At 40.7% G+C, this 24,416-nt stretch overlaps 1 protein-coding gene across 1 annotated transcript in view; it reads left to right on the plus strand.

Moving 5' to 3' along the window:
- The window catches only part of LOC308495595 (ankyrin repeat domain-containing protein 26-like), a gene marked incomplete at both ends in the record, with an annotated part of 135,943 nt that extends 119,722 nt beyond the window's left edge, over positions 1 to 16,221 (plus strand). The window contains one exon of the mRNA XM_081080564.1: positions 16,192 to 16,221. Within this exon, the coding sequence (XP_080936690.1) occupies positions 16,192 to 16,221 (30 nt within the window). The remainder of the gene's footprint in view (positions 1 to 16,191) is intronic.
- Between the last annotated feature and the right edge of the window lie 8,195 nt (positions 16,222 to 24,416).

Genomic DNA, 24,416 nt, shown 5'->3' on the forward strand with positions numbered 1-24,416 from the left:
ACTCAGAATTAAACGTCTGGAATCTGAACTCTTCAAAGTGAAAACTTCTTGTAAAATAGAATTGGAAGAATGTAAACACCTCTACCTAGAAGACTTAAAACTTAGAACATCATTGGAAAACAAACTAAACAAGTAAGTCCACAGTCAGAGAAAATCAATCGAGCTCATTAATTTGCCTCTAAAGTATAATTTTTGTCCAGGCAGATTCCTGAGATTGATAGGAAATGAAAGCTTACTAAATAGTATAATTTTGGAAAATGATGTTAGTGAATAAATTACTTGGGAGGGGGGTTCACAGTATGAGGGATATAAATGATGAACGTCTAAGTATTACCTTGTTTTGTACACCTGAAACTAATAAATAAATTAATTAATAAAAAAAAATAAATAAAAAAAAAATAAAATGTTAGTTAGTTCAGGACATTTGCATCTCTCCCCATTTTTGGTTTTACATGATTGTATTTTTCCTTCTAGCGGTTTTCATAGAGTTAATCTGATCTACCAGTCTTTAAGCAAAGTGTTTTTGAAGCTTTATGATTTAGACAACACTATTTATTATAAAATTGCTTGTCAGAATTCCCCTAAATAGTTTTTAATGAGGTAACTATTATAAGATAACAACTTAAACCCAAAGGGTTAAGTACTCTGCATGTTCCGGCACTTGGTACATGTACTGTCTCCATTGTGCTCTGTGTTATTATCTCTGGAGGTCGCTTTCAGACAAGCTCTTCTTTCTAGTCTTTCTGATGTCCACAAGGCATATATGTGAAATATAGCGGAGGGTTAACAACGTAGGGGTGAGGGTAGTATAACCCAAGAAGTGGCTAAAAAGATAAGGTGGTGAGCCTGAGGGGGTGTGTGGAAGACAGAAAGCGCAGAGCCCACGCCCAGCGCCTTGGTCACAGTGTTATATTATAAGCTACACGCCTGCGGAGCGGTTTCATTCAGTAGGATCACCCACCAGGCTCCCTCCTTCTCCCCCAGAGGCTGTTGTTCTACATGACACCTCAGTCCTCAGGGTAATGAGGGCGTTACCCAAGGGCAGTGACAGCAAAGGCTTGAAAATATCTTGGTGGGATTTTTAAAAAATTCTAAACTCATTTGCTATGTACGTCTCATGGCAATCCTCAAGAATCTTATTGGTTCAGCCATTGCAGAAGGCAGCAAGTATTATCTGTGAAGCCTTCGATTTCACTGATAGCCCGTGTCCTCCCCTCCCTACTTTGAATTTCTTCTTAGTCTGGCATCCCCATAGAAACATATGTGCTTGTTTAGGATAATTTGAAAGCTATCCCTGTGCATGGTAGGTCTGCCCTGACGCATTTTCAATGTTAAAATGCTGTTTAATGGGAAATTTATTTTACTATTTATTATGGCAACTTGAAAAAAATGCAAGTCATTCAGGAAAAATAAAATACTAAGCCTTTGTTCTTACAATCTTCGCAGTGCTAATGATACGCTGGCAGAGATGAGAACCCAGCTTCTCATGAAGACACCACGGAACACTTTACTCAGCAGCGCTCCTGGGAGGCCTGTCCTGCTGCCACCTTGTATTGGAAGGATAAGTGATGGGTTCCTACCTCTAGGAAATCTCGCTCCAAGAGAACAGTCGGTGATTCCTAGGTCAACCCCACAGACTTCTAATAATAATGACACGTTCACCTACTTCATGAAGGTTAGTTATCTTCTTTCCTTTGGGTTTCAGTTGTCCGATATAATTCTTGTTCTTAACTTGGTGAGATTCTGAGTTGTTTCATTGACTAATGCACACAATGTGAAAGGCATAATTATGTGTGCTAATGTAGGAAGGAGACAGAAATTTTACAATCTTTTGTAAGTCCCTGCATCTCCCATGTTTTAAGAGCTAACTGTCATTAACTGTATTCAATAAATGTAATTGACTGACACATTTTAAATTTCTGGAAAAGCTGCTTTTCAATTAGATTTTACAAATGAAATGTTATTGCCTAACAACGAATGGTATGCTTTGAGATGCTTTGGCTTACTTCTGCATTGGTTTTAATTTGGCGATGGTTTATAACAATTTTAGTTGTCCTACAGCCCAGTTTTGCCACCCCTAAGCGTAAGTGAATGATTGACATTCACTCACTATATGTTGATGTTTCTTATTTCCATGAAACCGAGGTAAATCCTTGTTATGAATTCTGCAAACTTGTAACACTGAAAAGATTAATTTGTTCTTTCTAAGTTAAAAGTTGTTCTCTTTGTACATAATAGTACATCCTTAATTTCTATTTTACTTATAGCATTTTTTATTTTGATGAGTTAAACTGTTTTGCTTAAAAAGTAATAATAAAATAAAATATCTTGCTAAGCAACAGTACATTTTCTAAAGAGGTAAATTGAGCAAATATTTGAATTTTTAAAATGAAGTTCACTTATATCTGTACATCTTTTCTTTTAAATGGAGATTTAAGGAGATTAAAAAGAAATAGAAGTTGTAGCTCTAGAATTTAATTTAATTAGTTTCAGGTGCACAAGACAAGGTAATACTTAGACGTTCATCATTTATATCCCTCACACTGTGAACCCCCCCTCCCCCATTTCCCCTTTCACTATCCCTCCGACCTTGCACTGAGCCTTCACATTATATATATAAAATTATAGTTGGCATTCATTATTGTTCCGCTTTGGGTGTACAGTAGTACATTGATCAAGCATCTACATCTTCCCTGAGGTGGTCTCCCAGATGGGACCTGTGTCCATCAGATACCCTACAAAATCTTTACAACATTATTGATTACGTTCCCGAAATTATTTTTCAAAAACCCTGAGGCCATTTTGTGGTTACCGACTGTTTTCTAATCTCCTCACCTTCCCCCTTATCCCCACCCCCCCCACCCATTTAACAACCTTCAGCTTTTTCCTCTTTGTCCCCAGAACTGTTTCTGATTAGTTCATTCACTTATTCTTTTCTTTACATTCCGCATATAAGTGAGATCATATGGTACTTGTCTTTCTCTTTCTGACTTATTTCGCTTAACATAATGTTCTCTAGATCCATCCATGTTGTTGCAGATGGTAAGATTTCTTTTTTCTTTATGGCTGCGTAATACTCCAATATCTACATTTTGGCATCACTTGAATAATTGATGACTGAGGTGGCAATGATATGGCATCTTTAATAGCAACTTGTTTTCTTTGTGTAATATTGTTATTAAAATGTCCATTTTTGATCTCATTTCTTAAGTTCTTCATTCAGCTCCAGGATTTCTGTTTGGACCTTTTTTATAGTTTTCATATCTTAGATAAAGTACTCCTTCTGTTCGTTAATTTTACTCCTGAACTCGTTGAACTGCCTTGTGAGTTTTCTTGTATCTCATTGAGATTCTTCATGACTGCTGTTTTGAAATCTCGGTCACAGAGATCACAATCTTCATGACTTTGACTTGGTTTCTGGAGAAGTGTCATCTTCTCTCAGTGTTCCCATGTCACCTTGGTTGTTCATGCTGCTGGATAGCTTGTTCTTCTGCAGGCTCATTTGAAATAGTGAACACTTTCTAATTTATGTACATTTTGATTCGAGCAATTCAGCAGCTAGATAATTAGACGTCTCTGTTTTGTTTTTCAGTAGCTGATGCAATAGCACAGTTTCTGTTGTCTCTCACTGGTGCTACCTGAGCCTGGGGGGTCCAGGTGTGGGGGATAAGCTGTGAGTGTGGGAGTGCTGGCCTGGGTGACCAGGGTGATGGGTGTTGCTGCTGTATCCAGATCACCAGGGACTCTGGGCACCAGCACCGTGGGAGGGAACAGGGGAAGGGGGTGGTCAGGGAGAGCCTGTCTTGAGTCCACTGAGCCCACCTGGTTCCCTGTGGCCCTGGTAGCACTGTGCTGTGGGTGGAGGCTGGAGAAGTATTTCTGCTGCTGCTACTGGTCTCTGGTGGTTCCAGCACTGCTCTTCCTTCTTTCCTTCCTTCCTTCCTTCCTTCCTTCCTTCCTTCCTTCCTTCCTTCCTTCCTTCCGTTCTTCCTTCCTTCCTTCCTTCCTTCCTTTCTTTCGTAACAGCTTCAATGAGATGTAATGAACATAGCATGCAGTTCACTCATTTAAAGTATGCAGTGCAGTGGCTTTTAGTGTATTCAAAGCTTTATGCAGTCATCATCACAATCAGTTTTACAACATTTTCATCACCCTGGAAAGTATCTGTGTACTGTTAGCCTTCACTGTGTGCCAGTCTGCCCTTCCCACTCTTCCTAGCCCTAGGGAACCACTAGTGAACTCTCTGCTCCATATTGTGGTTTTGATGTATTTTCTGATGACTAATGATGCTGAGCTATCTTTTCACATACTTATTGTCCATTTGTATAACTTCTTTGAAGAACTGATGATTCAATTCCATTGCCCATTAAAATGGGTTCGTCTTTTTCTTGTTGAATTGTAAGAATTCTTTATATATTCTAGATACAAATCGCTTATCAGATATAGGATTTTCAAATATTTCTCCCTTTCATTAGCTTGCCTTTTCAGTTTTTCAATGGTGTCCTTTAAAGCATAAAGTTTTTTATTTTTTATTTTAATGAAGTCCAGTTATCTACTTTTGTTTGGTACTGTCATATCTAAGACACAATTGCCAACTCCAGTCATGAAGACATGAAGCTTCTTCAAAGCTTTTATAGTTTTGGTTTTACCTTTTGAAATAATTTTATATATGGTATGATGTAGAGGTTTAATTTTTCTTTTGCATGTGGATATCCAGTTGACCCAGTATCGTTAGTTCAAAAGACTGTTCATGCCCAACTGGATTTTTCGGCACCCTTGTCAAAAATCACTTGACTGTATATATGAGGGTTAATTTTTGGATCATCTTTTCCAATTTATTGATCTATAGATCTGTCCTTACGCCATTACCAAATCAAATGTTATGAGAACGCTTCCCCAGTCATCTTGCATATTACCAGATGCCTTATGGAATAATGAAATGTCAATGTAGGGGAATATCTTTAATTCCACTTCTGTGGAGATGTTTTGCTTCTAGATGGAGCCTGCGGCCCGCAGACCTTGGTGACCTTATGACATGATGGGATATTAGGCTTACAAAGTCGACTCATTCCTTTTGTTTTCTTCATTCAAAACATTAATCTTTAACCCAGTGCCTCCCTTTCACTCCCATTTCCATCAAATGTCGGTAATAGGATCTGATACTTGGTGGACAACTTTCTTCATTTTGTCTATCTCCTAATCCATAGCCTCTTCCATAGATTTCACTGTCTAGGAAGGAGAAGATGAAACCTGGACCATCTGCTTTCCTCTTTAGAAATCTCTCTAATCCATCATCTTGCAATTGAAAAGTAGATTCTGTTTGACCCGGTTCTTTTCTGAAACACTGGTGCCAATCTTGTTCTTGGCATAGATCCTACATTCTCAGAAACACATTGAGATGCATAGTTGTATCTTTAGCTTCACATATAATTAATGGAATAAATATTTCATCCCATCCAAAGAAAACATTTCAAGAGTACAGCTGTTAAATTCAGGAAGTAATTAATCAATCAGAAACAAGTAAAAGATTTGTTTGCGGCAGACAGCAGGAACACCTACACCTGAACACCCGGCTCGCATTGTGGCCCGAGCCTCCCCACAACACGGGGCTGGATTCCAAGGTTCAGATCCTCAGAGACATAACCAACAGGAGTTGTGTTGCCCTTTGTGAAAAAGTCTTGGAATTCACACGGAATGTCTTTCAACATATTCTGTTCATTAGGAGCCAGTCACTAATGTTGACCCATATTCTAGTGGTTTTATGCAATGAATATTTCAAAATTTACGGACACATTTAAAAACCACCTTGATCTGTCCACTGGCCACAATTTTTTATATTCTCCCCACATGGAAAATACACTCATCCCTACACAATACTCGCCACAAGTCTCAATTTAATGGCATCAGGCTCAGGTTCGAAACTAAGATTTTACCATCTTAGTCTGGTGCAAATGGGGATGAAGGGCCTGGGTTTTGGTTTCTAGGATAAAGCCCCTTGAGGACAATTCCTTTCAATATGAAAACATGAGAAAGGAAGACAAGTTATCTACCACCCACACACCCAACATTCTGCTCGACTGCTGAAGTTTCCCCTGCAGAAATAGAAACTGGAAGGCACGTTAGTCCATAGCAATTCTGAAATACAGCCTGATGTGTGCTGTCCATTCTTTGATTAGGACCTAGTCCTAATCATGCCAATGCTTCTCCATGGCCCTTTGCTGTCCCCTGTGAGCTCTTTGTTCTGTCCTTTTCATAAGAAATGACCTGTGCTTGCAGCTCTTCCCTCAGCGTCATTCCTCCACCCAAATGTCTAAGACCCACAGGCCTCCTCTTATTTTTCACTCTCTTGGTTTTTATTAGTCCAAGGTAACAAGGTGGTTTTTTGCTACTTGATTATCCTAAAAACTTGGAGTTGCGTGAGAGTTTATTGGGGTTCGTGCCATCAGAAAAGCCACCGTCATACATCGTTTTGAGATAAGCTCTTGGGCTTCCTGTAGCTGTTGTAGGACCATGCCTTTAAAATTCTTTTCCTCTGAAGAGCCTTCCAGGAATTTAAGGCCCCACCTTAACACTTTCGAAGTCTTGAGGAAGGCTTTACAGTCTTGTCCTCATCCGTAGATCATGTCTTCCTGGGAGCACAGCGAATTTGATCTTCACTCAGAAGCCATTTCTTCATTTTAGCATGATTTGACAACAGGGCATGTGGGAGAGGCTGTAAATGGGAAACACATTTGAACACAATAAGTCCTGGTTCCTTTACAGTTCACAGTCTTTCGTTAGCTCATGTATCTCATGGATTTTACTTGGTTACTTCACAGCAAGAGTCCCCTTTTATCCAGATTTCAGACTCATTTTCTTCACTAGCTGAGAAGTCTTTGTGGCCAGCCTCTTTAGGGGCCCGCAAGCCCCCAATAACCGTCTCTTGGAGGCTCTTGTGGGTGTTGTTCTCATTCTTCTCCACATCCTTTCGGGTTCCATCTACCTCCTGGTGGAAAGGCACTCCTACAGGTTTTACATTGCTTTTCTTTGTGGCCTCACACCATTTTGAATATCAGTATCAATGCCAGTTGTTCATTGCTGCTCAAGAAACCAACTCAAAAGCTAGTGGCTCAAAACAGCATCTGTTTTGTTCACCAGTGATGCAGTTGAGTGAAGCTCAGTGAGACTAGCTCATTTCTGTTCCACTTGGCATCAGCTGCGTTGCCATGAAGCTGCGAATGAGAATCATCTAAAGGCTGTTACACACACGTGTAGCAGTTGAAGCGGGGTTTTGGCCGGGACGCCCACTGGGGCTGTCTCAGCGCGAACATCTGTAGGAGGCCTCACTGTGTGTCCTGGGCTTCTTCATCTGCACAACATGCTGGCTGGGTTCTCAGGGCGAGCTTCCCGAGAGAAAGTCAGATGGAAGCTGTATCACATTTTCTGCCGCAGGCATAGCATTCTCACAGCAGTTCTGCCCTATTCCATGCACTAGAATCCAGTTACTTTTTAAGGCAAGCACATATTAAAAGGGAGGGAATTTCATGGAGAAATGTCAAGAATTTGTAGCCATGTTTTAAAAACACTACATCCATCCACTCTCCTCATCTTACCAAATAAGCATTGTATCTACAGGAAAGTAGTTCTACCCAACTCAGTATCACTGAAATCCCAGCAGATTTGTTGTTGTTATTATTGCTGTTTAGGATGTTCTTGTATATTGTGGAAAGAGAGGATTACAAGATAGCATTATCGAATTAAGACACATTTTTGTTGTTGAAAAAAATGTAGCGATCATCTCACTAAACATTCACAGTGTGAGATGTAATTTCTCCTTAACCTTGGGAATCATTTCTTCTTGAAAGCAATTCAAATTACCATGAAACATTTGTAGCTGACGGAGGCCTAACTATCTCAAGATGAGTTACTTGTAACTCCCTACAACTTCGTAAGAAATTATCGAGAGTTAAAATGGGGAACAGGTGAGAGACTATCAACTCAGAGGTGACTTACAGTCATTTTATAGAAGAAAAACATGAACCAATCATTCAGGAAATCGTAGAAAATCAAGTACAGATGTTGTGTGGCAAAGTCGATGACAATAAAGGATACATTTTTGAGTCTCCTGGTGCTTTTCTCTTTGTTCTTCATTCTGAGTAATTCAAGTTTCCACATTCTAAGGATCTACTACAGTATCGATGACGTTTTATGGCAACTGAGTTTATTTCACAAATTGATACTGGTTTGGGGTTAGACTATTCTCAGTCAACTTCCTTCGTAACCAAATCATACTATCTTACTCATTCACAATGATGCTCTCAAAGCAAAACTGGAAACTGCATCTTCAGAATGTCTCCATCTGTGGGGTGGCCAGTTGGCTCCATGGTTAGAGCATCGTGCTGGTTCCAATCCTTGCTAACCAAGGTTGCTGGTTCGATTCCCACATGGTCCAGTTAGCTACACCCTCCACAACTAGGTTGAAAACAATGGCTGGAGCTTGGAGCTGAGCCCCCAGTGAGCGGCCGGCCAGTTGGTTCAGTGGTTAGAGCGCAGTGCTCATAACACCAAGGTTGCCTGTTCGATTCCTGCATGGGTCTGTGAACTGTACCCTCCATAACTAGTAGATTGAAGAGAACAATTTGACTTGGAGCTGAGCTGCGCATCCCACAACTAGATTGGAAACTGTTACTTGACAGGGACCTGATGGGTCCTGGAAAAAACACTGTTCCCCAATTATAAAAAAAAAATTTGTTTTAAAAAGTTTTTTTATAAAAAGATATTTATGTTTTGTTGAAGAAAATCAATCTTAAACAGGAGTTATTATCTATGAAAGGAGTACAAAAGTCATGTGAAAAAGTAGAGAATAAAAAGAGTGGAGATAAAAATTATTAAACCTCAAAATTCATATAGTCACGAATGTGGTAGAAAAGAGTGAAGCAGACCACAGTAAATTCTGGGATATTGAAGATTGAGCAAGACAGGATGTAGTAGAAAAATTTTTTCAAATCTATTTTTGCAGGTTAATTCATTGATTTTTAACACGCCTTAATTCATTTTGCTGCAAATTACGTTTTCGATATGCATAGTGTATGTGATTCTTCTACTCCCCTTCATGGCAGTTGTTTTTATTTTATTTTTTTTACATTTCTGGAACTAAGGTGGTATTTGCTTCTCCTTTTAAATATTTCAGTTCCCATCATTATTGTCACTCAGTTGATCTTTGAGATTTGTTCTTTCTGCAAAATCATTTGATTTGTAAGACCAATTGATATAAAACAAGACTATTACGAAATAAGGAAAATAAAATGCACCATATTCTTAGATTATTAAGTCATATTGTTCAATTTTTAAAATTTAATATTGATTCTCTTATTGGAATAGTCAAATGAGATGATTCAAAGTATTTTCATGATTCAGATTTATTTCATTCTGTATTGATGACAAATATTTTAAACATCAGCTTTTTTTACATTTAAATTGCCCTCCAAATCATTGACTTATACTAAAGAATACAAATAGACTGTAATTATTCAGTTTATAATTATTTTTAAAATGTATCCTTTCTGTTGGCTTTAGGAACCAGCAGCATCTCAAAAAAACCTACACCCGTTAAATGTCCATGATGGCGCTTCCGTAAGTGACATGGAACTCAGAATTAAACGTCTGGAATCTGAACTCTCCAAAGTGGAAACTTCTCGTAAAATAGAATTCGAAGAATGTAAACACCTCTACCTAGAGGAATTAAAACTTAGAACAGCAGCGGAAAACAAACTAAACAAGTAAGTGTAAACAAAGTCAGAGAAAATCAATCGAGCTCATTAATTTGCCTCTAAAGTATAATTTTTTTTTATAATATAGTCCAATTTATTGATAATTTCTTTGATAATAAATGGGTTTTTTTTTTACTAATTTTATTGGGGTGACAATTGTTAGTAAATTTACATAGATTTCAGGTGTACAATTCTGTATTACATCGTCTATAAATCCCATTGTGTGTTCACCACCCAGAGTCAGTTCTCCTTCCATCACCATATATTTGATCCCCTTTACCCTCATCACCCACCCCCCACCCCCTTACCCTCTGGTAACCACTAAATTATTGTCTGTGTCTATGAGTTTTTGTTTCTCATTTGTTTGTCTTGTTCTTTTTGGTTTATATACCACATATCAGTGAAATCATAGGGTTCTCTGCTTTTTCTGTCTGACTTATTTCACTTAGCATTATTCTCTCGAGATCCATCCATGTTGTCACAAATGCTCCTATATCATCTTTCCTTAACGCCGAATAGTATTCCATTGTGTATATGTACCACAACTTCTTTATCCATTCATCTATCGAAGTATAATTTTTATCCAGGCAGATTCCCGAGATTGATAGGAAATGAAAGCTTACTAAATAGTATAATTTTGGAAAATGATGTTAGTGAATAAATTACTTTTAAAATGTTAGTTAGTTCAGGACATTTGCATCTCTCTCCATTTTTGGTTTACATGATTGTATTTTTCCTTCTCACGGTTTTCATAGAGTTAATCTGATCTACCAGTCTTTAAGCAAAGTGTTTTTGAAGCTTTATGATTTAGACAACACTATTTATTATAAAATTGTTTGTCAGAATTCCCCAAAATGGTTTTTAATGAGGTAACTATTTATTATAAGATAACAACTTAAACCCAAAGGGTTAAGTACTCTGTATATTCTGGCACTTGGTACATATACTGTCTCCATTGTGCTCTGTGTTATTATCTCTGGAGGTCGCTTTCAGACAAGCTTTTCTTTCTAGTCTTTCTGATGTCCACAAAGGCATATATGTGAAATATACCAGAGGGTTAACAACGTAGGGGTGAGGGTAGTATAACCCAAGAAGTGGCTAAAAAGATAAGGTGGTGAGCCTGAGGGGGTGTGTGGAAGACAGAAAGCGCAGAGCCCACGCCCAGCGCCTTGGTCACAGTGTTATATTATAAGCTACACGCCTGCGGAGCGGTTTCATTCAGTAGGATCACCCACCAGGCTCCCTCCTTCTCCCCCAGAGGCTGTTGTTCTAAATGACACCTCAGTCCTCAGGGTAATGAGGGCGTTACCCAAGGGCGGTGACAGCAAAGGCTTGAAAATATCTTGGTGGGATTTTTAAAAAATTCTAAACTCGTTTGCTATGTATGTCTCATGGCAATCCTCAAGAATCTTATTGGTTCAGCCATTGCAGAAGGCAGCAAGTATTATCTGTGAAGCCGTCGATTTCACTGATAGCCCGTGTCCTCCCCTCCCTACTTTGAATTTCTTCTTAGTCTGGCATCCCCATAGAAACATATGTGCTTGTTTAGGATAATTTGAAACCTATCCTTGTGCATGGTAGGTCTGCCCTGACGCATTTTCAATGTTAAAATGCTGTTTAATGGGAAATTTATTTTACTATTTATTATGGCAACATGAAAAAAATGCAAGTCATTCAGGAAAAATAACATTCAAAGCTTTGTGTTTTACAATCTTCACAGTGCTAATGAAAGACTGGCAGAGGCCAGAATCTATCTTCGCATAAAGGAACAGCAGAACGAGTTTCTCAGCACTGCTCTTAGGAGGCGAGACCTTGAGCCACCTTGTGTTGGAAGTTTGAATACTGAGTTACTCCTCAGTGGAAATCCTGCTCCAAGAGAAAACTTGGTGATTCCTAAGTCAACCGCACGGGCTTCAAATGACAGCATGGGGTGTTACTGTACCAAGGTTAGTTATATTAGCTTCTTTCCCTTGGGTTTCATATTTCTTTGTTTTTTATTTCTTTGATATAATATTGTTTTGTTTTGTCTTATATATTCATTGGGGTGATATTGTTTAGTGAAATCATATGGGTTTCAAGTGTATATTTCTATAATACATCATCTATGTATTTCACTGTGTGTTCACCATCCGAGTCAGTTCTCCTTCCACCGCCATGTATTTGACCCCCTTTTCCCTCTTCTACCTATCTCTCTCCCCCCTCACCCACTAAGTGTTGTCTGTGTCTATGAGTTTTTGTTTCTTTGTTTGTCGTTGATGAAATTTTGAGTTGTTTCATTGACTAATGCACATGAGGTAAAAGGCATAATTATGTGTGCTAATATACATAGAAAGGAGACAGAAATTTTACAATCTTTTTTTAAGTCCCTAGAGCTCTCATGTGTTAAGAGTTATTTATTATTATTTAATAAATGTAACTAAAGTGATACATTTAAAATGCTTGAAAATTTGCCTTTAAATTTTATTTCAGATGTTAAATATCATTGCCTAATATATGCTTTGAGATGCTTTGGATTCTTAATTGGTTTTAGTTGGAGATGATTCATAAAAATTTTAAAGTTTTGTGCATCCCAGTTTTTCTTCCCCTAAGCGTAAGTGAATGATGGCCGGCCAAACACCTAACCACAAATGGATGTTTATTATTAAATGAAACAGATATAATCCTTTTTATTAATTCGGCAAACTTATAATACTGAAGAAAGATTAGTCTCTGTTTTTACGGTTAAAGTTATCTTCTAACAAGAGAGTATATCGTTAATTTTTATTTTATTCGTAGCACTACCTATTTCAGTGTTTTAAAATGAGTTGCTTCACAGTTGTACATATTCTAAATAGGGACATTAAGCAAATAATTGAATTTTTAAAATGAAGTTCACTTATGTCTATATGTCTTGACAACATTTGGGTAATTGATGAGTAAGGTGGCAATGCTAGGGAGTCTTTAAATCACAACTCGTTTTCTTCGTGTGACGTGGTTGTTAAAAATACTCATTCTTGAGTTCTTGACCAGCAGGAGTTCTGTTCGGTTGTTTCATAGTTTCCATCTCTTTGATAAAGTTCTCCTCCGGGTCATTAATTTTACTCCTGAAGTCATTGAACTGCCTTCTGAGTGTTGTTATATCTCAGTGACATTCTTCATGCTGTTACTTTGTTTTGTTTTACCCTCCAAAATGTTTATTCCATTTAAGCAACATGGAGAATACAGGAAGGAAAGCACAAATCATCTGCTCGGATCAATTGGTCTAATTTATATGCAGCATACAATATAGAAAATTAGTTTAAAACGGTTAGTAGAGGTCAAATTGAGGAGGGCTTTAAGTGAGTTTGATTTTTTTTTCTCTAGGCAGCAGTAGGCATAAAACGGATAATGAAATAATAATTCTTTCATGGGGGAGTATATAATATGTGGCAGAGAGTCTGTTATCTCCTTTGTATTTGAAAAATTAAGTGAAGTATAATGTATGTCGTTAGTTTCAGGTGAACAAGCTTTTCCTGGTTCGTGCTAATCTTTGGCCCTAGAAGTAAATACTGTATGTCTTTTGACTATTGACATATAGTATTTTATATAATATAGTATATAATATACTCAGCTTCTTGCTGGGGCTACAGCTGAAAATAGCTCAGCCCTGTTTCTTTTTGCCCATGACTCGACTGTGTTGAACTGGGTTATTTTAAGCTGAGGGCCAGATTGCTGATTGATAAGTGTTATATATGTGCCTGAAAGTCATCAAGAAGTGCTATTTTTTTGTTTGTTTGTTTTACTGTGCAGATACTAGTTCTGTGTGTCTTCCTTTTTTTTCAGTGAATGAGTATTATTATTTTTAACTCTTTTTTATTATTAGTTTCAGGTGTACAAAACAATGTAATAGTTACACATTTATAATTTGTATGCCTCACATAATGATGACCCCTCTCCCCTCATCAACGACCCCTCTGACATCACATACAGCCATTACATTTCCACTGCCTCTATCCCTCATGCTGTACTCTACTTCTTGTAAACATATATATACATACATGTATATGTGTGTGTGAATAACAATTGTAGTTAACATTAACATTCATTATTGTTCAGCTTCAGCTTCAGGTGTACAGTGCAGTTGTCAGGCATCTACATCATCTCTGAGGTGCTCTCCCTAATGAGACAAGTGTAATCAGATACCCTACAAAATCTTTACATTATTGATTACATTCACCAAATTGACTTTCATATCCCCATGGCAATCTTGGGGTTATCGATTGTGCTTTGTAATCCCCTCACCTTCCCCCTTATTCCCACCCCCCTCCCATCTAGCAACCTTCAGTTTTTCCTCTGTGTCTCTGAGACTGTTTCTGATTAGTTCACTCATTTATTGTTTTCTTTAGATTCCATATATAAGTGAGATCATAAGGTATTTGTCTTTCTCTGTCTGACTTATTTCACTTAACATAATGTTCTCTAGGTCCATCCATATTGTTGCAAATGGTAAGATTTCCTTCTTCTTTATGGCTGCGTAATACTCCATTGTATAAATGTACCACAGTTTCTTAATCCAGTCGTCTACCGATGGGCATTTTGATTGTTTCCATGTCTTGGCTATTGTTATAGAACTGCAATAAACATAGGGGTGCATACATTTTTTTGAATTAGAGTTTTGGATTTCTCCGGATCCATGCCTAGGAGTGGAATTGCTGGCTCATAAGGTAGTTCCAGTCTCAGATTTTTGAGATACCTCCATACTGTTTTCCATAGTGGCTGCACCAATCTGCAATCCCACCAACAGTGCACAAGGGTTCCCTTTTCTCCACATCCTCGCCAGCGCTTGTTGTTTGTTGATCTGTTGACGATAACCATTTTGACTGGGGTGAGGTGGTATCTCATTGTGGTTTTTATTTGCATTTCTCTGATGGTTAGTGAGGTTGAGCCTTTCTTCATATGTCTGTTTGCCATCTGTATGTCCTCTTTAGAAAAATGTCTCCTCATGTCCTCTGCCCATTTTTTAATTGGGTTGATTGTTTTTTGGAGCTGAGTTGCGTGAGTTTTTTAATAAAGTTTGGATATGTCAATGGCAGATATCTTCTCCCATTCAGTAGGACCCTTTTTTGTTTTAATGATGGTTTCTTTACTGTGAAAAAAATGTTTAGTTTGATGTAATCCCATATGTTTATTTTTTCTGTTACTTCCCTTGCCCAAGGGGATGTATCAGTAAAAATCTTACTCCGGGTAATATATGTAAAGTTGCTTCTTATATTTTCTTCTAGGAGTTTTATGGTATGAGATGTTACATTTAAGTTTTTAACCCATTTTCAATTTATTCTTGTATATGGTGTAAGGAGGTGGTCCAGCTTCATCTTTTTGCATGTGTCTGTCCAGGTTTCCCAGCACCATTTATTGAAAAGACTGTCTTTACCTCACCGTAAATTCTTGCTTCCATTGTCGTAGATTAAATGGCCATATAGGCGTGGATTTATTTTTGTTCCGCTTGTGTGTTCACTGTTAACTTGTCTTCTAAGTCGCTGATTCGATTCTCTGACTCATCTAACCCACTGGTAATTCCTTGAAGCGTGTGCTTTATTTCACTTGTTATATTCTTTCGTTCTAACTGGTTGTTCATTATGATTTCTCTATCCTTCTTTATGTCGTCACTAAGCTCTTTAAACATTCTTATCATCAGTGTTCTGAACTCTGTCTCTGATAGGTTGGTTACCTCTATTTCATTTGGTTCCAATTCTGGAGGTTTCTTCTGTTCTTTTATTTGGGACATGTTTCTTTGTTTCCCCATTCTGGTTGACTCTCCGTGTTTGCTTCGATGTATTAGGTAGATCCCCTAGGATTCTCGGTCTTTGCTGGGTTATCTTATGTAGTGTGTGTCCTTTATATCTGACTTGCACCACTTCCCTATTCTCCTGTGCGTATGCTCCAAAGGTGACCCTGGTGTTGTGCATATTGTCCCGTGGAAAGTTGAACTTTCATTGCTTTTGGCTGGTCAGTAGGTGGGGTTATTCCTAGGCTGCCTAGTTGTGAGACTTAGCTCTGCCCTCGGTGGATGATCTGCTGCGTGAGGGTTGACCACTCCGATTAGACTTGGCCTCTATGGGCTCTTGTGCCTGTAGAGAATTCCCTCTGGGTGTGTCACTTGTAGGTCAAACCCAATAATACTCTGGTTGGGTCTGGAGTTGGTGTCAGGAGGTGTTGAATCTTGTGACTCTTGGGCTGGGCCCTGGGGTAGGGCAATTTCAGAACAAAGCCAATCACCAAGCACAACAGCAACAACAAAGTCAAAACCAAACACACTCACGTGTGAAAACAACCAATAACCCACACTCAACACAGGCAAAAATATCAAAGATACAAAAAAAAACAAAACAAAACAAAAAACGCAGCGCCAGTCTTGGCTTAAGCCCACTAAGTAATCTCCAGGCCGTCCTCTGCTGTACCAGAGAGTCCTCTGTGTATTGTTCAGGCGGAACCGGTCACCTGGTTCCCAGAGTGACCCTGGGATGGCAGTTGTAGATGAGTGGGGCTATCGGGTCTGGATGGTAGCTTCTACAAAGTCAGTGCAGTTTCTGCTCTTGCCTGCACATATGCGCACTGAGAATAACACAACCAGCCCTGTGCCCAGGTCTCCTGAGTCTTAGGTCACTTCTTCCGTGTGTGTGTGCGTGCGTGCATGTGTGCGTGTGTGGTGGGAGATTTCTGAGCTGCTGAAAGCCCAGAGCTGCGACTGCTGCCTACTGCTAACCCCTGGGCATGTCTCCAGAGTTGTAATTGCCCTGCCCTGGGCTGGTCAGAAAAGGTGGGGACTGGGGATGGAGGAGTCTTCTCTCTCTCAGCCCAGCAGTGTCACACACTTCCCAGCTTCTTCCCTGGGTCACAGTAGCTACAAACCGGGTCCTCCCAGATCCTGAGCACTATGGGTCCTCTGTAATCTGACACTACTCCTCAGATCAGAGGCCAGCGTGAGTCTCTGGAAGGGTGGGGGTAGGATTGGGAGAGTCAGGGGAGGGGCCCAGGTAGGTGTTTACTTCCTTTGTCCCACCTAGGGCCCAGCTGGGGGTCTCAGCTGAGGTGACTGCCTCAAACTCTGCATATGCTGCTCTCTGGGCAGGGAGATGAGCTGTGGGACACAGGGAAAGAGCCCACCTCCTGGCTCCTGTGGTCTCTGTTCTGTCCTGGGACCACCTGCACCTCCGCAGCCATGGATGCGGGCCACGTCTCCCTTCCCACTTCCCCTGCTCGCCCAGTTTGCCCACCTTCAAGTCATCCTCCTACAAGTCTCTTAGCTGTTCTGTGTGATGAGCAGAGAGCATGACTGCTGTTTTGAAATCTCGGTCACAGAGATCACAATCTTCCGTAACTTTGACTTGGTTTCTGGAGAAGTGTCATCTTCTCTCAGTGTTAACCATGTCACCTTGCTTCTTCATGCTGCTGAATGGCTTGTTCCTCTACAGGCACATTTGAAGTAGTGAATACTTTCTTATGTAGGTACATTTCGATTTGAACAATTAAACAGATATATAATCAGAGGTCTTTCTTTTGTTTTCAGTAGATGGTACAATAGTGTAGTTTCTGTTTTCTCCCAGAGGTGCTCCTTGAGTATGGGAGGTCCAGGGGCGGGGGCTTAGCTGTGGGTGTGGGAGTCCAAGCATGGGTGACCAGGGAGATGGGTGTTGCAACTGTATCCAGGTCTCCAGGGTCTCTGGTCACCACCACCACTCAGGTGGGGGAAGTGGGTGGTTGAGGGGAGCCTGTTCTTGCGCCCGCTGAGCTGCTACCTGGTTCCCTATGTCTACTGGTAGCACTGTGTGTGGTCGTGAGACTGGAGAATTGTTTCTGCTGCTGCTACTGGTCCCTGGTGGTGCCAGCACTGCTGCATCTGGAGAGGGGTGGGGGGATGCTGCTGCTGCCCCGCTTAGCCTCCCCTGGTCAGTGATGTGGGAGCTGCACCCCGTCCCCTCCACCGCCACTGCCTTTGCTGGGGCTTCAGGCTCAGCCTTGTCCCCCTGGAACTGCAGCTGTGGGCTGTCCCTGTGCTTTCCTCCATCCTGCCTCCCTTTCACATCCAGTGCACCCTCCTTCCCTTTTACAGATGCGTGGTCTTTTAAGGAATCGTAGTGTGCTGAGCAGAAGATCCTTTCTTGGGCTATAGATGCCCGATGAGTTGTAGATATCGTGGAGATAGAAAGGGGTCTCTCTTGACATGATGTTTACATCATTCCAAAGGATATCCATTTTGATCAATGCAGGGTGGTTTGTGGTTTTGATGGTGTTTTGTGGCCTTCTTAATGCAGAGAAACATAGCACAGGCCTGTGCTAAATGGGACTCCAACCTTGTGTTTTCATTTAGCTTCCCCTTAATAAATCATAGGAGAACAAAGCCAAGGATTTTCGGACAGCCCTTCGGCTAAATGGAGTCCAAGTCCTTCAAAGAGGTGAACCTGGAGGAAGGACTGGGTACAAAAAGAAAGTGAATGGCCAACGCTTCTGTAAATTCTTAAGCATGATGCACAATTAAAATGTTCTCAGTGGTTTCACCACAGAAATCAGAAGATGAAAGAGTGTAAAGGCAGAAGCAATGAGAGAGAATATGCTTGTGGACATTTTTCCTTTAATTATTTTTTGGTAGGAAAGAGGTGTTTAGTTTTCAGTATTTCCTCATAAATTGGAAAATTGTTTATGTTAAAGTCAATGCCCTCATTCCAAGGCCAACGTTGTTCCCTTGTGAGGCGTTGGGTTGCCCAATCATGCAAGGCTGAATAAGAGATGGAAAAGCCCCACTCTGTCAAGATCCAGAGATAAGTGTCCCAAATCACTAGGGAACACTGGAAGGACTGATGATGCAATTGTGATGATGTGAGGTTGGACACAAGTGTACTAGATGGTAAAGAGAAATCTGTTTTGTGTTTCCAATTTCGCTATACTTAACCCCCACCATGAATAATACCTGTGTTGGTTTATATTGGTCACCCAAATTTGATTCTGAGGAAAAGACAAGTCATTTTAAGGAAGAATTTCCTCAACTTGAGTTTGCTTTCTTTAACTCATGATTTTCTCCTTCAAGTTCCCTTTTCTGTGTTTAGAAATGTTTATGCTTTATAAATTGAGTGTGTTTGACTTCTGTTAATAGGACTTGTGATATTAATCTGTCTTTATTTTTATTAATGACTTTAAAGCTAATACTTGAGTTAGAAAGCTACTATTTTGTTTCTCATGCTTTAACATTATTGAGCTACATGATAAAGTTTTACATATTCATTTTCTTTGAGTTGTACTCAGAAATTGATGGAATTTTCCGGAATATGAGGTAGTAGCTGGCATAGCACGCTAGCCTCAATAGGGAGACTTATCCCATTCCTGGCCCGCAGCTCCTTGGTTTGGTGACCTCAGGTGACCTATATAATCTCTGTGAGTCTTGGTTGCCTCTTATGCAAAATTAGGGACTTTCACTAAATAAGTGTCTTTCAGACCTGAAAAATATTCTTTTTATCAAAGAATAGTACCGTTCTTTGAGAAAATTTTTTTTGTTTAATGACTGTGTTTACCCAAAAATAAGACCTAGCCGGACAATCAGCTCTAATGTGTATTTTGGAATAAAAATTAATGTAAGATGCGTCACATCATGTCACATCATATCATATATCATACGCGGTCTTATATCATAGTAAAATAAGACCGGGTCTTAATTAATTTTTGTTCCAAAATGCATTAGAGCTGATTGTCTAGCTAGGTCTTATTTTCGGGGAAACACGGTATATAAAAACAGAGACCAAGGGTGGCCAGATGCCTCAGTTGGTTAGAGTGCAAGTTCTTAACAACAAGGTTGTGGGTTCGATTCCCACATGAGCCAGTGAACTGCGCCCTCCACCACTAGATTGAAAACAATGGCTTGCACTTGGAGATGAACCATGGTGGGCAGCCGGTTGGCCCAGTGCTTGGAGCACTGTGCTCATAACACCAAGGTTTACAGTTCGATTCCCACATAGACCCGTGGGAAGCAATGGGTTGAGCTTGGAATTGGGCTGCTGGTGGGGAGCCTGTTGGCTCAGTGGTTGGAGCGAGGTGCCCATAACACCAAGGTAACCGGTTCAAGTCCCACATTGGCAAGTGAGATGCACCATCCACAACTAGATTGAAAAAAAGAACAATTTGACATCCGGGAAAAGCAAACTGTTCCTCAGTAGTCCCCAATTAACACAAAACAAACCAAAGCAGAGATGTGTAGAGCTACCTAGCTAAAGGAGGGATGCAGACTCCTAAGCGGTGCTATCCCGTGGGTGTCCCCAGTGGAACCTGAGCTTTCTCTGAGACGTAGTCTAGTGAGAACTGCCAGTAATGAGAAAATCTTTCTAGTTGATATCCTTTGAATTAAAGTTTGCTGATACATTTTTTATGTATAATTTTCTCACCTTTGTATATATTTGATAAATGGAAAAGTATAAATAAGACTGCAGATATGTTGTCCTTATTAATGTTGGACTTCAAGCTACTTCCACCATCTGAACACACTCCTCACCTGGAAATAAACATACCGTGTTTCACCGAAAATAAGACATAGCTGGACCATCATCTCTAATGTGTCTTTTGGAGCAAAAATTAGTATAAGACCTGGTCTGATATTATTTTATATTACATAAGACCCATTCTTATATTATGTTAAAATAATACCGGGTCTTATATTAATTTTTGCTCCAAAGGTCGCATTAGAGCTGATGGTCCAGCTACATCTTATTTTCGGGGAAACACGATAGAAAGTGCTGAAGTAAATATTTAAGAAAAGAGCTGTTTTGGGGGAAAATAATAATAACGGTACATTGGTAGTTCCTTAATTCAAGTCGTGTAAAAATGTGATTTACATTTTATATTGTTGATTAACAATAACTTAAAACTGTTTCATGAAAGTCCTCTCCCTTCCTATGGTATTTAGTTATTGATTTTACACGGCCTGTCTGGTGATGTTGTTGTCACATTATTCACGTTATAAACCCTGTCTATCAAGCCATTCACAAAAAAAAGTGTTATGCAAATATTGGAAAACAAATTTGTCTTCCCCTGTCGGTGCCTGCCGACGAGACGAACAGTCCCTGAAGTGGGGAGTGAGGATTGAGAAAAAATAGAAGAGAGACAAAGATGGGATCGGGAGGGCAGGCAATTCTAAGTAGACTGCCGCAGTTCTAAGTAGACTGCTTCAGATCTAAGTAGGATGCCTGAGCTCAAGTTTATTTTTGCAGCTTATATACTCTGGGCATCAAAAAGTAACAGAACTGTCTGCAATCTAGTAGTTACAATAAAGGTAATACACAAGGGCCTGTTTTTTGGCCAGCTCCACACTTCCTGACCTTGTCTAGTTCTGTGTTCTCAAAGTAGCAAGTTTTGCCTTGCTGGGAGCACAAACCACTCAAGGAAGTCAAAGGTTCAACATTTCACAAAACAACACCTGCTAGCACTTCAGCACGGTTTCCCACAGGTCCCCCTTTTTTGTTATATATATATATATACATATATATATATATATATATATATATATATATATATATATATATATATATATATATATATATATATAATTAACACATGTGTTGCGCCTGGCTTAGGTGGTTGGTACAGATATGTCCATTTACCCGTCATAGGAGACCATCCCTCTAGTGAACGGTTCCTGTCTTAGGTTATGTACATTCTTACCAAATCCTTACCCGTCTTTGGCTGCCGACCCATTGTAGGGGCTTTATACACGGGTGTCAGTGACACGTTGAACCTGGGCAGATAATCTCAACTCATGAACCTTTGTTTGGAGATCGATGAAGCCCTTGAGTATTATCTTTCTGAGCAACGGAGTAAAACACATGAATAGAAGAACACCAACAAAGATTATTACAAAAGGCAGTAGCAAATGGAACAGAGCTAGAAAGGAGGGGAATTCTCCTCTGAGGTCCGAGTACCAAGGACCTGAAATGTTAACAGGTACCATAATGAAAGATGGTCAGTGGAGAACTACAGCTCTACTTTTGTCATTTGACCAATTGATGCTATTACTTAGGTTACACTGTATACAAGATACATTAAACTGGACCCCGTCAATAGGGGTGATGTTAGAATTTCCAATCATAAGCACATATGGAGCCTTGACACAAGCAGTGGTATTGCCTTCTACCTTGCCTCGACCCTCGTCCATACTCATAGTCACTGTATCCATTGCTCCCACTAGTTTCCAAATATGTCTTGGGGGCCGGGAGGTATACTGTCTCCAAAGGATGGATCTGCTGTTTTTTCTGTTCTCCTCACCGCAAGGACCATGGGCTTGTGGTGGAGGTGGGGATTTTATCCCTGATGTTTTTCCATCCTGCTGGCTGATGGAATGTGACACTCTGTCCTTGGTTGTCTCCGTGAATTGTCTGGCTGCCCACACGGAAACATCCGGTAACGTTGACAGTCTTTGCGAAGCATATGAGGAGTCCTATGCCTAAGCCGGTATGATTGAATCCAACAGCTTGTAGGACGGCAGGAGCAAATGGATGTCCTAATAGCCTAGTGTCATTTGTCCCACCAATGACTTCAGGCCCGTTCCACACAGTGGGGTGTAGCATGGGAGGGTCAGGAACATATGCCCAGTATGTCTCACCCTGAGGCATCTGCGCAACCAACAGGATCTCGAAGAGGCTCATCAGCAAGCCGCACCAACCTCTCAGGCAGCCACCGCGCACCTCCATTGCCCTGTGAATAAACACAAACATGCCCTCGTCCCCAAATTAGGATTGGGTCTGGCCCATGCCACTGGTTAGTAACTGGATCCCGCCATCTCACTTGGGCATAATCTTGTTCAGTGTTAGGATGCCAGAAACGATCTGCGGCAGATCTGCCACGCGCATCCAGGTTTAAAAATTTAGAACAAAGAGTGTGATTAAGGATTGTATGTGGGGAGATGGGGTAGACTCTAACGCTGCTGCCACACATTCTTGACATAGAGTAGGGCTTTAGCCATACCTTGGGGCAGCACCAGCCATTGATATCTCTTCATAGGTTCTTGTAAGTTAGTTGAAGCAAACCTTTTACAGTCCTTGGGGCACAATGGTATGGTATAAAAACAATCCTTTAAAGCCAGGATTCTCTTATATGTGTTTTGGGGTATAGCAGAAGGATTAGGCAATCCTGGTTGTAAAGCCCCCATGAGCTCCATAGTCTCATTTATTTTTCTCAAATCTTGTGACAACCTCCATTTACCTGATTTTTTCTTAATTACAAATATTGGAGATTTCCATGGAGAGTTAGAAAGTGCTGTATGTCCCTTATCGAGTTGCTCCTATTCCAGCAACCTTGCAGCCTGTATCTTTTCTGATGCTAGGGGCCACTGTTCTACCCAAACAGGTGCGTCGCTTTTCCAAGTGATAGCATCTGCATGGGGTACAGGAGGAGTAGTGACCCCCGTTAAAAATATCCCCAGCCAGCTCTCTGTGGTAAGGGCGAGGGAAAGATAGGCTCTTTTCTCCCTTGTCCAGAGGGACCTGAGCCATCTCTAGGCAGGAGTCCCTGATGGAACATCATCTTAGTGACCTGTTGATTAGGGCTGTACAGGTAAACTCCCATCTGACTCATGACATCTCTGCCCCATAGATTGACAGGCAATCCTGCCACTATGTATGGTTGAAAGGATCCTTCATGTCCCTCTTGATCTTTCCACAACAATATATCACTGCTCAGTTCTGGTGATTGAGATTGTCCTATGCCTTGTAACTGGGTTACTGTTTGCTGCTTTGGCCAGTGGCTAGGCCACTGATCTGCAGTTAAAACAGAGACATCGGCCCTGTGTCTAAAAGGCCCATGAAGGAACGGCCGTTAATGGATAGTGGTAATTCTGGCCTGGTGGTGAATGGCCTGGACCCAATAAGCATCTGATGAACCAAGGCCCGCGTCGCCTCGGGATTTATGGCCTGCTGTTTTACCCGGTTTGACATGTGGAATTAACAATGATTGTGCTATGCGTGGGCCCTTATCGATCACTGAAGTGCCTCCAGGCGAATGTGTCGTAATCTTGATCTCTCCTGTATAATCCATATCCACAACTCCCGGAGCAACCAATATCCCTTTCATGGTAATACTACTCCTTCCTAGGATTAGTCCCACAGTTTGTGGAGGCAGAGGCCCAAAGACCCCTGTAGGAATAGCTCGCATTCCCATCTCAGGTGTTAGTATTGTGTAGGCGGCGCTACTGAGGTCCAATCCTGCGCTGCCTGGGGTTGCTGGGAAGAGTTCCTGAATGGATTTCCCTGGTGGGGGACCAACTGCGGCAGCGCCCCATAGCATTGTTGCGGGGCCTGGGGCTGGCCCCTCTTCCTGTTTCCTGGAAGAAGAGGATTACCGGAGGCATCCCTCTTAGATTTACATGCATTGGCCCAGTGTTTACCTCTCTTACATTTTGGGCATAATCCAGGTTGTTTTGGGCCCTCCTTCCTTTGAGGCTGACCTTGTTTATTAGGGAAGTTTTTGATCATATGGCCCGGCTGTCCACACCCAAAACAGATGCCCTGTCCCTTTATTTTCTTTTGTTGTTGTTGTTGGAATAACATTTCTCTAACAGTCTTTCCTTGCAAAGCAGCGGCCATTGCAAGACCCTGTGTATAAGAAGGTCCTATTTTTGAGCACAACCAGACATAATCTGACAAGTCACTCTTATTTTTGTAAGGTCATAATGCAGCC

This window comes from Rhinolophus hipposideros, assembly GCF_964194185.1.
Source record: "Rhinolophus hipposideros genome assembly, contig: HAP1_SCAFFOLD_68, whole genome shotgun sequence".
NCBI lineage: Eukaryota > Metazoa > Chordata > Mammalia > Chiroptera > Rhinolophidae > Rhinolophus > Rhinolophus hipposideros.